At 37.8% G+C, this 16,023-nt stretch overlaps 1 protein-coding gene across 1 annotated transcript; it reads right to left on the bottom strand.

Annotated features, from left to right (window-relative positions):
- Positions 1-307: 307 nt before the first annotated feature.
- Positions 308-4,607, bottom strand: LOC134745783 (acyl-CoA Delta-9 desaturase-like). Its single transcript, XM_063679869.1, has 6 exons — positions 4,322-4,607; positions 3,791-3,921; positions 3,182-3,387; positions 2,328-2,513; positions 919-1,075; positions 308-511 (listed from the first exon to the last, which is right to left on the bottom strand). Exons 1-6 carry the CDS (start codon positions 4,545-4,547, stop codon positions 329-331), a joined length of 1,089 nt encoding a protein of 362 aa, XP_063535939.1. The 5' UTR covers positions 4,548-4,607; the 3' UTR covers positions 308-328.
- Between the last annotated feature and the right edge of the window lie 11,416 nt (positions 4,608-16,023).

The following is a 16,023-nucleotide window of genomic DNA, read 5'->3' as shown; positions in this document are numbered from 1 at the left end:
AAGAAAATTAAAAACCTTGCGACTTAGCTTATTTACCTACCGGGATTTCAAACAGTGCTAACGTAAAATATACCTAAATGTAGCTCCATTAGAGTCCATTACTATATAGTTAAGTCTGCCATACATACGAGTATATACAATTTCGCGCCTTTTTTCTACAAGGTAAGTTGGCTTGCCAGAATATGATGTAAGTAAGTAAGTTATGTTAGAAATAAATAATATAAAAAAAATTGCTGAATACGGTTCTCAGAAAACCAAGTCGGAAAAATGAATGCTTTCAGATATGAAAATCTTGACTCTAGAAATAATGTCCCATTCGTAACGATTTTTAACCACATTTGACTTTCTCTCCTCTCTCCGTATTGCTGACGGCGCCAAGCTTATCCTTCAGCTTTTCCGTGAATTCGGGGTCGTCCCAGCCCCAGAGTTGGTGGCTGCCGTCTCCGGTACGTTGTGATCGCTGTTTTACTATCTCAGGGGTCACGCTCTTCAGGTCGTATGCTTGTCCAATCTGAAAGTTTAAAATTGCACTTTTTACAAAATATGTATAATAGTGGAAGCCGTACGAGCCCAATTTGAAAGAAAAACTGCAAATCGGTATTTCACGCCGAATCAGCTTCTCTCCCTATACAAGCACAGGTCCGCTCGTGCATGGAATACTGCTCCCACCTATGAGACGGTTCCGCCAAATATCAGCTGGCGGCCCTGGACTCAATAGAGCGCCGGGCTCATAGACTCTTTGGCGATGATAATCAGCTTGATGAGGCATCTCACATTCCAAGATTCAAGTTCAAGTTTCTTTGTTGTTTTTATACTTTTGTATGTTATAGTTTATCACGAATAAATGCGATGATTTCTAATTTCTGATTTCAAGTGTACGAGTATAGGTATACATAGATATTATAAAATTGAACTTGCCTTCGCCATAGCCTCAATGAACACGATGGTGGGAGTGAGCATGTTGTAGAGCGGCAGCTCCGTCGCGCGGTAATCCCACGGGAAGGTGTGGTGGTAGTTGTGGAAGCCTTCAACACACACCATCCATACGGCTAGGTTTTCACGCGGGTTGAGTGATCTGGAAAGGTAAGTTATTTAATACTCGTGTTTCGGCGGGAAATTGTCAATTTACGAGCCCGTTGGGTTCTAATGCCGAGCAAAATATTTTTGAATCTAAAACCACTTCAGGAGAAACCGGGATCAAAGAGTAAATACTCGTAATAGTACTCAGGATCTAGCTACTTTTAGCTATTCCTTTAAAAAGGAGTCTAGTGCGGATGAGGTCTACGGTGTCTCAGTTTTCAGTCGTGTTTCCTGTTTCCCTCTCTGACTGAATTAGGTAAGTAGGTCATTCGTTTCATGTCAGAAATATTAATATATGAACGCACATAATGAACACGATAAATATGGAAAACTATGGTGCATAATTATGAGTACCTAGCCATAACTCATAACAAAACTAATATTCAATCTAATGACAATTATCATCGCGCGTTGTGTGTCAGCTCGATTAATATTCAATTGTATGCCGGATTAATTACGTAGTTAGTGTAAGTAAATGTATTGAATTATGCAGTAATTGAAACAGTTGATATGTGCTTTAGTTTAGAACATCCGTAGGACTTTGGCTATTAGCATACATTAACATCCAATTTAGTCATTGTTTATAATGTCATAATGTCTAAATTGGATCTTAATGTATCACTTTCTTTTGTTTTTGTAGAATGGTAATTTAATTGAATTTCAAATTTCGACATAATTTAGCTAGTAAGTCCGTAAGTTTTCCACAGAACATCATTATTATGCGACATAGTTGGTCAAACCAAATTGTCAGTATTTACTTATGTAAGAACAAAAAAAACTATAATTTCCCTTTTCTCTTGGGTGCTAGTACTAGTGTAAGACAAAGATAGCATGATTCTCTGTCTATGTTTGAAATGAGACAGTCCTTTGACAAACTATATATAATCACGCATTCTTTTGGCCGATAATCGGCATCCCCTCCCTAGACAACCACCGTGAGATGGGCATGGGGGCACATGCCCGCCCCAAAATTCAGAGAATAAGTATACAGCAGGTCAACTACATACTACATTAATTATTTCAATTTTGAATATAATGAGAAGGTAATCCATACTTAATATTATATTATATGCTCAAATCGAATGATTGCCATTACACATTATCTTAGGCGTTATAATTGCCACTCAAATAAGGAAGATTGTACAGGGAATCAATAAAAAATCTTATTGGATAAAAATAAGCTACCCAAATTACTAATTCCACGCAGACGAAGTCGCGGGCAAAAACTAGTTAAAAATAAAACTGACTTGTCATAAGGCCTGTAGCCGAAGACGTGCGCGAAGCTGTTAACGCTCCACACGACGTTGATGCCGCAAGTGTACCGCAGAATTGTGGGGATCAGGAAGGCATTCAGCCACGTCTCGTTCCAGCAGTACACGGGGATGACTGTAGGCAGTACGAAGCAGAGGAGAGGCATCAGCTTCATGTAATGTCTGGGAACAAAAAGTTAGCCATACCTATATCTAGTTTGATGTTATGAAACGAAAATAGTGCTGTGATTGTATTGAAAAATAGATAGTTACCAATATATATTTAGAATGTTCACTCTAACAATGATCAGCTCGTGGCAATATGTGAAGTTGTTTAAATTTGTAAAGGGTTAATGATTGCTATTTTTTTTTCTGGGATATAAAACCTAACACGATAATTCGGAGTTCCACTACAGAATTAGTTGGAAATCAAAAATAATAAAGTAACAGCACAAAAAATTTGGAGTATATTTGATATTTCACTGGTACCTGTAAAATGTCTACCGCTTTGCACTTTAAAAGTTGAAGCCATTTCCGTCAGTAGAAAAAAGCGGCAAATTTAAGAAAAAAATGTCACAGACTAAAATTAACAAATTAAAACATGGAAAGTATGGCGTCATTTCTCTTAAAACAGACCGAAATTAATGAAGCGACTTAAGCAGCTCTGCGACTCTTTGTTTATGGTAAAATATTGTCGGTGTTTAAATACGGATGTTAATTTATTTACGGGATTTGTGGTTTGGGTTTAATTATTGGTGCCACGTCCATTGGGTATTTTTATTGGGTATTTGCCATTTAGGCTTTGCGTTGAAGGACCCAGTTATGGGGTATTAAAAACAAAATTTGCTCACTTTTTCTGCCACATGACGACAGGATCCGCGTAAAGGTCACTAATGTCGATGCGCTTGCCTCCCTCGATGACCTCCGGGCTCTTCTTGACGCAGAGCCAGCCCATGTGGGAGAAAAAGAGGCCGCGCTCGGCGTTGTGCGGGTCGGCGTCCGTGTCCGCGTACTTGTGGTGCGTGCGGTGGTCGCGCGCCCATTCGAAGATGCAGTCCTAAAAAATAGAACATCTGTGTCTAATGGCCATATCTCACCCGTATACCACGTTTATATGCGCAACCAAGTGGACACCAGGTGAGATACCCTTCCATAGAGCTGTATACATTTTGTCGGTGGCCGGCGACTGGTTGCGCCACCGTGGTGGCCCGGTGAGATATATGGCCCTAAGAATAACACGGTGAAGAACAATCCCCAATATTAGATAATGAATAGGACTTGGATATGATCAGATATGGCTCATTACGGGAAAAAAGAGTGTAAGGCTATTGGTTAAAGAGGTAGGAGGTTTAAGCTCAACGATGAGACAACATGACTGTAGGAGGATTAGAACAAAACACCCAATACTTAATGTAATTGACATTAAATACTTATTCAGTCTTCTTATGACTTAATTTTACCTGGAATCCCATGGTCTGCCATAGCATCAGAACGATCCGGAGAGGGGTTTTAGCTTTGAAGCTGCGGTGAGTCCAAAGGCGATGGGATCCAGCACCAATGCCGATGGCGCACATCAGGTGGACGGCGAATGCTGCAACAAAAATACAATACAATACAAATCCTCTTTATTGCACAACCTCAGAATAAACCTGATACAGATTTAAATAAGAGGCGGCCTTATCGCCCAACGCAACTAACTACAGTTTGGTGAAAACACAGTAACAATAAGAATGAACATGAACAAACTAGAACATACCCAGAAAGTTGTGTTATAGTAGCCAGATCTAGCGGTTATATCTCAAATATTTTATTATGATGATATGTTATAATTGGGCAAAATTTGAATTTAAAAAAAAAATCTAACATTTCTCGGAAATGTGAGAACAGAGACGCCTCAGTCCAAAAATCTTAGAGCTTATTGAATTTATTCGTGGAAGGCGTAAATACAAGTTAAAATCTGGGGCGTCCCACAAATATTCATCAAAACTTACCGAAAACATTGGTCTGCCATTTCGCTGACGTGAACACCAGATACAATCCGTACAGAGAAGCTATGTGTAGATACAGGAACCACAAGATGTTGCCCCACACATACTCGTGCTTTTTCGGCGTCGCCTTCTTTAAAACTGAGACATCTTTGTCTAAACCTAAGTCAGCGGTCTGCGTGTCGGACTCGAACACAACCCCGCTGGGAATTGGGTCTACTTGAGGCGGCATATCTGCAGATAGAAATAAAACAAATGTATGAAATAGTTAATCATATATTTTTTGTACTTTTAAGATAAATAGCACAGATAAACAGTTTTTAAATCGGGTCATTAACCTTATTTTACGGTACCTTAAGGTATACTAGCTAATTTCGTTTTTAATAACAATATTATTTTATGAAATTATTTAAATATTGGCGCGACGTGTTTTATTATATTATTATCATGGAGCCATGGAGAGCCTAGGACCTAGGTCTCCTCTTCAGGCACTAACATTGCTGAGCACCGCTCGTGCAGCTACGATAAGATGTACCTACCTACTGTAAGATTCTGTTGCTAGTCTTTTAAAATCGATGTCAAATTTTCCTTTTAATAATAAAATATTGCAATTACGACGGCATATCAATAATTGTAAAAAAATCAAATAGGTAGTTATTAAATTATGAAACGGAGACAAAAACAGTGCACAGTTTAACAAACCACAAATCCGTGAGTTTGACGACCGCGGTGCTTGTTATTCTAAGAAATACTAATGATCCCGCATTTTCGACCTCTATTTATATACAACCACAAACAATAGTAATCAAGCCAACATTTAAATTACAATAGGTCACCTTTTGTATTTTATTGGACCTACAAATTATAATACAATTGTTAGCTGTGCCTACCACAGATTTTATATTAATTACCTAGGTATTTCAGAATTTTAGAACACGACTGTTAAAATTAAACAGGTCTTTTATTTATACATGATTATCAGACTCAGCCGCAAAGATTTGGGTCACTTTTTATAAAAACAAAACACAAAAAAGTTGTAGTTTTCTTTAGTAAGTATGAATAGAATAGAATCATGTAAAACATATAATGCTAGACAGCACTAGACAGGATCGGTCGACTTTTTGTTTGAATTTAGTCAGATAGAGATACACTGCCTTAGGGCAGTCTATACCTATCCATAGTTTTACAAATGAGTATTTAAACATTAAGAGCATTTATAAATACGAATCGCAACTTAATACTTCACGCTTCAGATGCTCACTATGGTGTGCAAGCAGCGCTCGGTCACACGCTCCATTATCGCCCGGTGTGTGAAGAGCAATAATTTCCGTGAGCATGTGAGATGGCGGTCACGGCCCGGTGAGCGCTGTATGTAATTTCCTCTGTACCACCAACCCACTAGCGAAATTATTCCAATTCTAAAAGTAAGATTTGAGTGTTAATGATTTTTGTAGTAAAAATCCATAGTGATGCAAATATGCGTTTAAAAATTAAGAGCATTCCTTCAGTGTTGTTAAAGAAACGCTACTCTTTTAAATAATACTTCATTCTTAAAATTCCAATAGCGTTGTTTACGAAACGCTTCTCTTTTTAATACTTTCACTCTTCATTAATTTATACAGCAGTTAATGAAGAGTGAAGTATAGGTACCTAAGCGGTAAGGGCCTGCCGACTTTTAATCCGGAGGCCGCGGGTTTAATTGAACCATTGAGTTATTCGTTATTCGGAACATTTGTACGAAATATATCAATATAATTGCTTTTTTTTCAGTCGCTTTTCGGCGAAGGAAAACATCGAGAGGGACCGGACTAATCCTAATAAAAGCCTAGTTTCCCCTCTGATTTGGAAGGTCTATGGTAGTCGGTAGTCGCTTTTGAAAAAAAAAATTCGTACGCTATTACGCTTGAAATTAGCTGTCAAACGAACCTCAGGCTCTTATGAGCCGTGGAAAAAGCCCTGATAACGTTAGGCAGATGTCAATCAGAAATAATCGCGTCGTTTGCGTGTAAAGGGCATTAATATCCGCATGCACCTGAGATGGCAGCTGCGGCCGACGGACGCTGCTTTTAATTTCCGCTGCACTGCGTGAACTAAATAACCTTATTCCATTCCAAAATCTTAGCCTTATCGAGAAATGTATTCATTCAGTGACTACTTGTTAAAAGTGTCACTTAAAAAATAAATCAATAGGTACCTACTACGGCGAGAATCTGTGAAGTAAAGTAAGACTCATGGTGGGTTTTGAGATAATCGGCGCTTTTGCTGTGCCGATGCCGTAGCGAATGGCAGCGCGAGCTACGCGCTACCACAGTCTATAAAACAATACAGTTATTCGACGAAGCCGTCTAGACAGGGCAACCGTGTGGAGTGCGAGGGGCGAGGGGTGTACCGCGCGCACCCGAGCAGCATACATTCGCCATTGTTAGTAGCTCGGTACACGTCAAAGTAGTCGGTCCACTGTACACTTTTTACACTGTGGCGCTACGGTTGTAGCCCATAGCACCTTTTTTTCACTTTGTACCGGAAAGCGCCTACGAACAGAAAACCCGCCTAACGGGTCGGCAACCAGATATTGGTCACATTCTTCTAATAATTTCAAAAATAAAGTAGGCATACCAATTTATATAATGCGAGAGCATACGGCAAACATTAACAATAAAATAACCCTTAACGTATCCCACTGCGCAATCCCGTAAAATTATTCACTGTAAATATGGGAATTGGAATAAACACCGATATTCGTGAAGTGACGTCAAAGAATATCGCTCCGCGCGAGTGGCTCGGGACTTGTAGCGTGAACACATGTAAGAGAATGAACGGAAACCTACCGGTTTACTGGGGCGTGAAACGGAGATTTGTATTGAGTGTTGCTTTGAGACCACTCTGATTTTTCTACTTTGGTAGTAGAATTCTAGGTTCTAGGGGATGTTTTCTAAACGTAAGATATCAAGATCGAGTAAGTACATTTGTGTTCGCGCTCGCTAAATGTTGAGGGTGTCACAACGGTCACAACAATCGCTTTTTCACATCACCTATTAGGCCTCTTTCTTCCCTGCTAGGAGGGATCAAATGTGGCACTTTTCTTCCATACTGGGAGGAATATTTTGAGACATTAATGATTTCCTCATTGGTGACGGTGAAAGTAGTGCTACTAGTTTGCTACTATGTGTCACATGGTAGCAAAATTATTTCCATCTTGGGCGTTAACACTTGAATCGATAGGTACTCGCTAATCGCTACTCTAACTTAGGATTCTATTATACTTATTATAGGATCCTTGGCTTCGTTCCGGATTCAACGTGCGCCCTCGCCGTAGGTACCTATGTAATTTTGCTCCCTTGTGACACAATCTACTAATTCAACATGGGCGAGTTGAAGGAACAGGGGAACCAGCACAGATTATATAATAGTTTGGAACCAGTAAAATGGTTTGCTCTGACTAAGCTCATTTTAATGACGCGCTTTGTGTTCTCCGAATTCCGGGATAGTTGTTGAAGAGATCAGCTGAGTTAAACTGATTCATTCAGAAAATAATCGATCGTCTTCAAGCAAATAATTGTGCAAACAATTAAGCGTTTAAAAACAAAATCTGAGAATGACCACTCGTAGTACCGATATAATGAGGTTAATGAAAATTCCTAATTTTACATTTGTGATAATGTAACAGATATAAGATAAGTATACTTACATCCCTGCGATATTGTTGGATAGACGCGCTTCGTTTTGTAATATATTCTTACAGTTTATGAATTATATGGAGTAGTATTATATGTGGTATTATGTATTACTTGATTGCTTTTAATGTTTCTCACTGCACCCACCTTGACATTTTTCTGTTTGGCCCTATGGTTGACTGGTAGAGAATGCTATGAGGCATTAAGTCCGCCTTTTGTACTTTTTTGATGTGCAATAAAGTTTAAAAAAAAAACAAATAAAATAAATATATGCAAAAAATACACAATTCAAAACGTTTGCAAATTCTTAGTTAATTCTTCTTCACAAATGTTTATCTATTAGGCCAGGATTACACTCGTAAGTTTTACTTACGTAAGTAGGGACAAAGCTATTTGCTAGAATGAGATAACGATATTCATATCTCATTCTGTAGCATAGCTGTGTCCCTACTTACGTAAGTAAAACTTACGAGTGTAATCCTGGCCTTACGCTGTAACATATTTATCTTAGGATAAAATGAAAACGCCGTTAATCCTGTAAAGTGTGTGGATGTACCATCAATGAGAAATTTACAGAGTACAGTGTGTTAGTCATCTCGCTTTTTAACCGACTTCAATTTCATAGAAGGAGGAGGTTCTGTATTCGGTTGTGGCTATTTTTTTTTATGTATGTTCACCGATTACTCCGAGACCCATGGTCCGATTTGAGTAATTCTTTTTTTGTTCGAAAGGAGCTACTTCCAAGTTGGTCCCATATTAATCTGGGTCTGATCTGATCATGGGATCCCTGAGGAATTGAGGGAACTCCTCAATTTTTAAAGGCACATGTATGGTGATTTGGGTGTTGACTAAAGTAACTCAAGCGTTTCCTCCCAAAAACCACCAATTTGATGTAGTGCAACTGTAGCCTAACCACGAGTTTGACACTAAATATTCGCTAGCGTCTTCGTAACTTACTTTGTATACTAATATGCCAGTACGAGCGAGATGCATAAACAGTAAGTTACGCACACGATAGCGAATATATCAATGTCATACTCGTGGTAAGGCTACTGATGATGAAGACCACGGACGAAATGTGGAACTTCCCTTGTATGTGTATTATGATGTAGGTAGTGTTAGAGACAACCAAAGAGACTGAGAGGTGAGGGGTAGGTGTGAGAGGTGAAGGTAGAGAGTCTTAGTGTTTGGGGGGTTTGAGGTTGGGGGTTGAGGGGAGGTGAGTTGATGGGTCGGGGACTGAGGGGCTGGGAGTTAAGGGATTGGGGGTTAGGAGTTAAGGGGTCTGGGGTTAGGGGTCGGGGAATGGCGGTTGAAGGGTTGGTGGTTTAGGGTTGAGGGGTTCAGTGATCAGGGGTTGATGTGCTGTGAGGTTGAGTGATCGGGGGGTTTGAGGGATTGGGTCAGTGGCGGGATGGAGTATGGATTTAGTGACAGGAATGATTTCCCAGACGGACTCGAGAAAAATTCTGATTATTTAATAAAGTTTACGAATTTAGAGTTAAACATGATTATGTTTTTCATTCATGCGTTACGCTCTTAACAATGTCTTAAAACTAAAAATGGAAAAATAAAAACTTTTATAAAAAAAAGATAAACCGACTTCAAAAAGGATGAAATAAAATATTATCCTTTTTAGGGTTCCGTGTTTAAGTATATGCGTTACCAACTGATATGTTTGAAGTCGGTACCAAGCCAAGTAGTAACAATACCAGTCAAAAAAATCAGCTTTATGTCTATAACTCCTATTACAAACTGTCCACATATAAATACATATAAACGTGAAAGTAATTCTGTCTGCCTCTTTGTTACCTTTTCATGGCTAAACAACTGAACCGCTTTAGCTGAAATTTGGCATGAAGGTTCCTTGAATTGTTTTATATTTTGAAATGTAGTCCTCTGGATAAGCGACAGAAAATAACTCAGTTCCAATCCCACACTTGCGTGCTATGGACTGTTCAAGAATTAGTAAGAAATGCTCTTTAAAAAATACGACGACAAATAAACGCATTAGATTCACACTAAAGTGCCGACAAGCATTGTACGAACTGCGCCAAGAAGGTTCAACCGTGTGTTCTGTTCGGAGGTGTGTTGTTAAATACCTACCGAAAGTTCGTTTATTGTCGTCGTGTAACGCTGCGTCTTACATAGGCGAACACTCGCGAACGCGAAGCGAAGCGACGAGGCGCGGCGCGGCCGGCCCAAGGCGTTCGCGTTCGCAACGACATCGCCCACGTAGGACACTTCTAGTCTTCTATAGGTATCAAAGGTTTAATCCGCGTTCGCGTATTGTTCGCCTACGTAGTACGCTGCGTTAGGCAATCCAACGTACAACTTATATAGCCGCATCCTTATCGAATTGCACCAAAATCACTATGAATATATGGTTCAAAATTTGGCTTGGCACCGACTTTAAACATATCAGTTGGTAACGCATATGCGCAAACGGAACCCTAAAAAGGATAATATTTTATTTCATCCTTTTTGAAGTCGGTTTATCTTTTTTTAATAAAAGTTTTTATATAATAGGTATTTTTAAAGTTTTAACATATTTTAATGTTTTTTTTTATTTACATACAAGATATATACAGTGGCACTACTAAATGAAATTAATAAGTATTAATAACTAGCTTAAATCTAAAATAGGCCTTTGAGGCATCATCATCATCTTTTAATGATTATAATTTTACCATGAATATGTCCATCTATTTTTAATGCATGCAATGACTGGCTCTAGGTAAATTTGCATGATATTTTTTTTACCTTAATTAATCAAGCTTAAGCTTTTACGAATTCTTTCACTACGTTATTATAGTACAAAATTTATATTGAGCAAATGGTCAAGTAATAAATAATAGAAAAGCAATTTACTGTGTAGTAGTATTACATTTACGAAAGAGCCTTCTAGAGCGAGCCGTCGAGAGTTGTTGAACGTAGTAATTTTGACTGGAATTGCCTCCGATTACCGGTTTTGTGGCTTAAATGGGTTCCGATCTTGAAAAACGATTCGTTTGTGCGACCCCGAATTGAAAACCACTGTGTACCTACACTTCATGCGAAATTGATTTTAAGTACTTAGTTACGTTTTTAAGTTTGTGCTTATTGTTTGAACTATCCTTATAGTAGTATAAAATAACTAGCTGTTGCCCGCGACTTCGTACGCGTGGATTTGTATGTTGGTGGTTATATGTCTTTTACATGAGCATAGAACATTATGCAGCAAAAGATATCAGTACGGACGGTTAATCATTGGGCAATAATTTTATTATACAATTCATGAAATTTGTCTCTCACAAACTACGAAGTTTCAAGCCCCTAACTAAAAAAAATGTTATCGATACCCACTCAACCCTCTTAGAAGATTCTCAAGTCAACTACTTATTTAAAAAAAAAAATGTTCGCTCCCGATTTAAACTTTATTAATAAAGTTAGACCAAGAAAGGTCTGCAACGATTTATTTTGATAGCAAGTTATTTTAAAAGTCAAACTTCTATGAAATTATGACGTATAAATAACACTTGCACTGCGTGTGCTATCAAAATCGTTGCAGACTTTTCTTGGTCTAACTACAAACTTCAAAAACGGTGAAATCAGTTTTCGTGTATTTTAATATAATGCCCTTTTCCCAAATTTCGAAATCCTACCTTAAAAGAAAACTTGTACCACATCCCCTCATCCACTTACAACACACATCTTACACAACTTACATCCCCTTCTTAACCCACTTAGGTGTTGAATTTCTAAGAACGTTGAAAATTTTTTTTTGTTATCAAGAATACAATGCTTTTCTAAGAAGTTTCAAAGCATTTGTAATAGATTCAAACTTTCAACCCCTTTCTAACCCTTTTAAGACATGAATATTTAAAACGCTTATATTACTTTTCTTGTATTCTAATAATATGCCTTTATACAAATATTCAAGGCCCGGCACCCAAAAAAAATGTATGACCTTCATACAAATTTTTAACCCCTTTGCACCACCTTAGGGATGAATTGTCAAAAAACGCTGAAATAAGTTTTATTCTTTTAATGAAATACTTTTTTACGAAGTTTCAAATTCCTAGCTTAAATAAAATTGAAACCCTATACAAATTTTCAACCCCCTTTTAACCCTGGTAGGGGATGAATTTAAAAAAACCCTAAAATTCATTTTCCTGTATACTAATAATATGCCCATATACAAAGTTTCAAGTCCCGCACTTGAAACAATTTTTGATCTCCATACAAACTTCAATCAACCCCTTTTTCACCACCTTAGCGGATGAATTTTCAAAATCGCTGAAATTACTTTTCTTGTATTCTACTAATATACCCTTAATTTCAACTTTCTAGCTTTTGTGGTTTCGCCTCTGCGTTGATGAGTCACTAAGTCAGTTAAAGTTGATTTTTCAAAGTGAAAGTGTTAAGTAAACGTCATAATTTCACAGAAGTTTGACGTTTAAAATAACACTTGCACAGTCTGTGCTATCAAAATCGCTGCCAACTTAGCTTGGTCTGACTCTATCATCCCAGCTTGGGATGATAGAGTCAGACCAAGCCACTGGTTACAACATTGGGTTCAAATCTTTGAATACCGGAAAAATTATACTGATATATGACTATCAATAATATTGATTTAGATTTTCATTAAACCTAAATCGGTGCAACCTACTAAATGACAAATATTGTGATATGGAGGTTCAATTTATGTACGCATCTAGACTGAGATCGTAATTAACAAGCTAAGTTAGATTATCTACGCCGGCCAACTAAATTAAATTGAATAATATATTCATTCTATAGACACTGTTGTGTAAGCGCTCTATTATGTTTCAACACAACAAAGGGCAGTTGGGAATCAATTTAGTACACAAGAGCGAGAATCTTCCTTCTTGTAACGAAATTGAGGTTTGCTGAAGACAGCGCAGATAGTTGGGCAACTATTAGGAAACGAGCCCAAGTGAAGAAGTTACAAAGTTGTGCACGAGCATTTTGCGCAAGGAATATTCAGATTAGTTGAATTTTATACCAAATTGATTTTAATATACGCGCGCCACCCGAATTACATGAGCACAAGCGCGATTCACTGAGACCGAAATGTCGCAAGTTCGAGTCTTGCCGGAGGTGGTGAATTTAGAAAAAAAAAACAGAATTAAGTAACTAAAAATATAGTATCGCTCGCAGACGTTTCTGCCTGATAAAAAATAGTTTAAAATATTTAGATCACTACGGTTACACTCACTAGTATTTTAGTCGCTTTTGGGGATGTTTTGGGGACATGTTTCGGACTCGTCACGTTTGAAGCGACTAAAAATACTAGTGTAACCGTATTGATTTTGAAATATGTCTCACGATAGTTTCATTTCGAAAGTTAGTTTAATTAAAGAGAGGTTAAAGACAAGTCTAAGCCTACCTAGCCCTTATTCATAAAACTTGTTAAACATTTGCAAACATTTGTTAAATTTTGGCCCTTTCTAACAGACACAAATGTAATAATGACAGATTATCAAGGACTTTTTAGACTTGACAGGCGTTTATAAATAACGACATAAGATAAATAAAACCGCCAAGGTCGAGTCAGACTCGCGCACCGAGGGTTCCGTACTTTTTTAGTATTTGTTGTTATAGCGGCAACAGAAATATCATCTGTGAAAATTTCAACTGTCTAGCTATCACGGTTCATGAGATACAGCCCGGTGACAGACAGAAAGACAGACGGACAGCGGAGTCTTAGTAATAGGGTCCCGTTTTTACCCTTTGGGTACGGAACCCTAAAAAGCGTGTTCCTTAGTTTACAGCCGAAACAGATCGCGCTGTACTGTGCCATAATGTTTTATGGTCACTGAGTTGTCAAAAATTATCTCGTTTAGCTGTCAAATTTGAAGAACTGAATTGTCTACGAAACGACTTTCCACGTTTTACCAAGAGTGCCGACAGAGGATCGGCTAGAGGGGGAGTCAGTGAATATCATCGAGCCCCAGGGGATGGGAGGAGCATACATTTAGGTAAGTTTCTTAATCACATCCTTGGCGAGGCCCTTGCATCTTATTTCACAAATTGGAATTTGCTTCCATATATCGCATAACTTTATGTTGCCTCATAGGTGCCTTTCTGACTGATATGTACGTAGTTAGAATATTTCGGGGATTTAATTTTTAACTTAATTCATTGTAAGTAAAGTTTGTAGGGGTTTCTAAAAAGCTTTGTTACTACCAAATGCACACATGCACAATGTATAACGCAATAGTAAGGGCAATATTTAATTGATAGAATAAACGCAATCATGAACTAGTTTCTTTCTAGTGTTCTGTGAGAAATTTTATGAAATATCATCTTCATGTTCTTAATATGATACTTACTGAGATCGCAGCGCCGCTGACAGTAACACGATTAAAACAAGCTTTTTCAAACGAAAGTAGTTGCGTTACCTACTATCGTATAATCGGTACAATAGTAAAGGCGGCAGTAGGTAATACAATATATCACACAAGTAATTGAAATATAATTTTGCAATGAATACTTTTAACATAAATGACATGTCAAGAATGTTAAGGTAATTATTTCAAAATGCCAAGAAAATTTGTAAAATAATGCGGACCTTCGAATAACCTAAATATTCTAACATGTCGGCTGATATTACACCCTTTCGACACTCCCGCTCAGTGTGAGGCCTTAATTAAAATTGTTTCAAAATTATTTGCCGTTTAGAACAAGAACTCCAGTTTTGGAACATTGGCGATAATTGGATTAATGTTATGTGGCCCATTTGGGATGATGGGATAGAGTTTCCATCTGCGGGATTCTGCATGCTGTAGTTAAAACAATAAGATCATCCGTGGAGTTGAATTCACGATTTTAGTTAGTTAGTTGGTATTCGAACTTTAAAAATGTCCTTGTTATTTTTTGATATATGAGGCAAAGAGCGGACGAATTGCCTGATTGTAAGCATTAACTGTCGCCCATGGACACATGCAACACCAGAGATGGGTACGCTTTTTATTACGTTCTACCTGTGTAGCGTTCTATCAGCGTTCTATACTTTTGATTTTACATATTCCTTTGAGCTAAGGTAATTTAAAGACGGATCCTAAAATAATAGAGAGGCTTGATCGAAACGCTGAAAGCTTTTGAAGACAAAAGTGAATAAAACAGGATTTTATTATGGTATTACGTATGTAGGCATAGCTCTAGTACACTAAGCGCCACTTGCACCATCCCGCTAATCCGGGGTTAACCCATTAAACCGTTAACCCAATGTCAAATTGTATTGGTAACCATGGTCACTCCAGGTTTAACCGGTTAACCCCGGGTTAGTGGGATGGTGCAAGTGGCGCTAATGTATTTATTTTATGTACTTTACTATACATTTTGGCGATTCCTTTATTTTTGTAACCTTATAGTGCAGACCATTTTTTTTTTTAAATTATCAGCTTTTCTTTGTAATCCACTCTGGTTTCAGCCATTTACTTTCCACGGGAGCGATTCTTAAAACGTTTTCAGACCACATCGCGATAAAGCTATATATGTACTTACAAACGCTAAGCATGTTAAGTAACAATAAGCCACCACAAAAGAGTCGGAGCGATGCCCGCAAACAATTACACGTCTTCTGTTATAGCTCGGCTATTGGATGAAGATAAACGACCAGCCTGAATGCAGCGGTTGGTTTTGTTACAAAAAGCCCTTTTTAAATCCCCTTAGTGTTCCCTACATAGATCACTTTACAACTAGACTGAGGATCTAAGTATGTATAAGAATTCGATTCTAAGATAAAGCAGTGAAACTGCTTTATGCAGTTGCAACAACGTTCAGGAACTGTGAAAGCGCATTTATAGATTTAGGAACAAACATAAGCAGTTTTAGTTATTCCTATTACAACATAGAGAGGATGCAACCGAGGTGTGGCTTATAAAGTATTCATGTAGTTCTTAGCTAACATCTATGTATACCTAGTAATAAATGAAGTATATATATTTTTTAATTTGTAGTATAGCTGGTATGTATTTTATTTTTAATTTTGCATCACCCATTAACTTGACTACATTCGCAATTTCA

The sequence above is a fragment of the Cydia strobilella genome, chromosome 12 (genome assembly GCF_947568885.1).
Source record: "Cydia strobilella chromosome 12, ilCydStro3.1, whole genome shotgun sequence".
Lineage (NCBI taxonomy): Eukaryota > Metazoa > Arthropoda > Insecta > Lepidoptera > Tortricidae > Cydia > Cydia strobilella.
The sequence above is the reverse complement of the archived record's forward strand: the minus strand, read 5'-3'. Positions and strand labels throughout refer to the sequence as shown.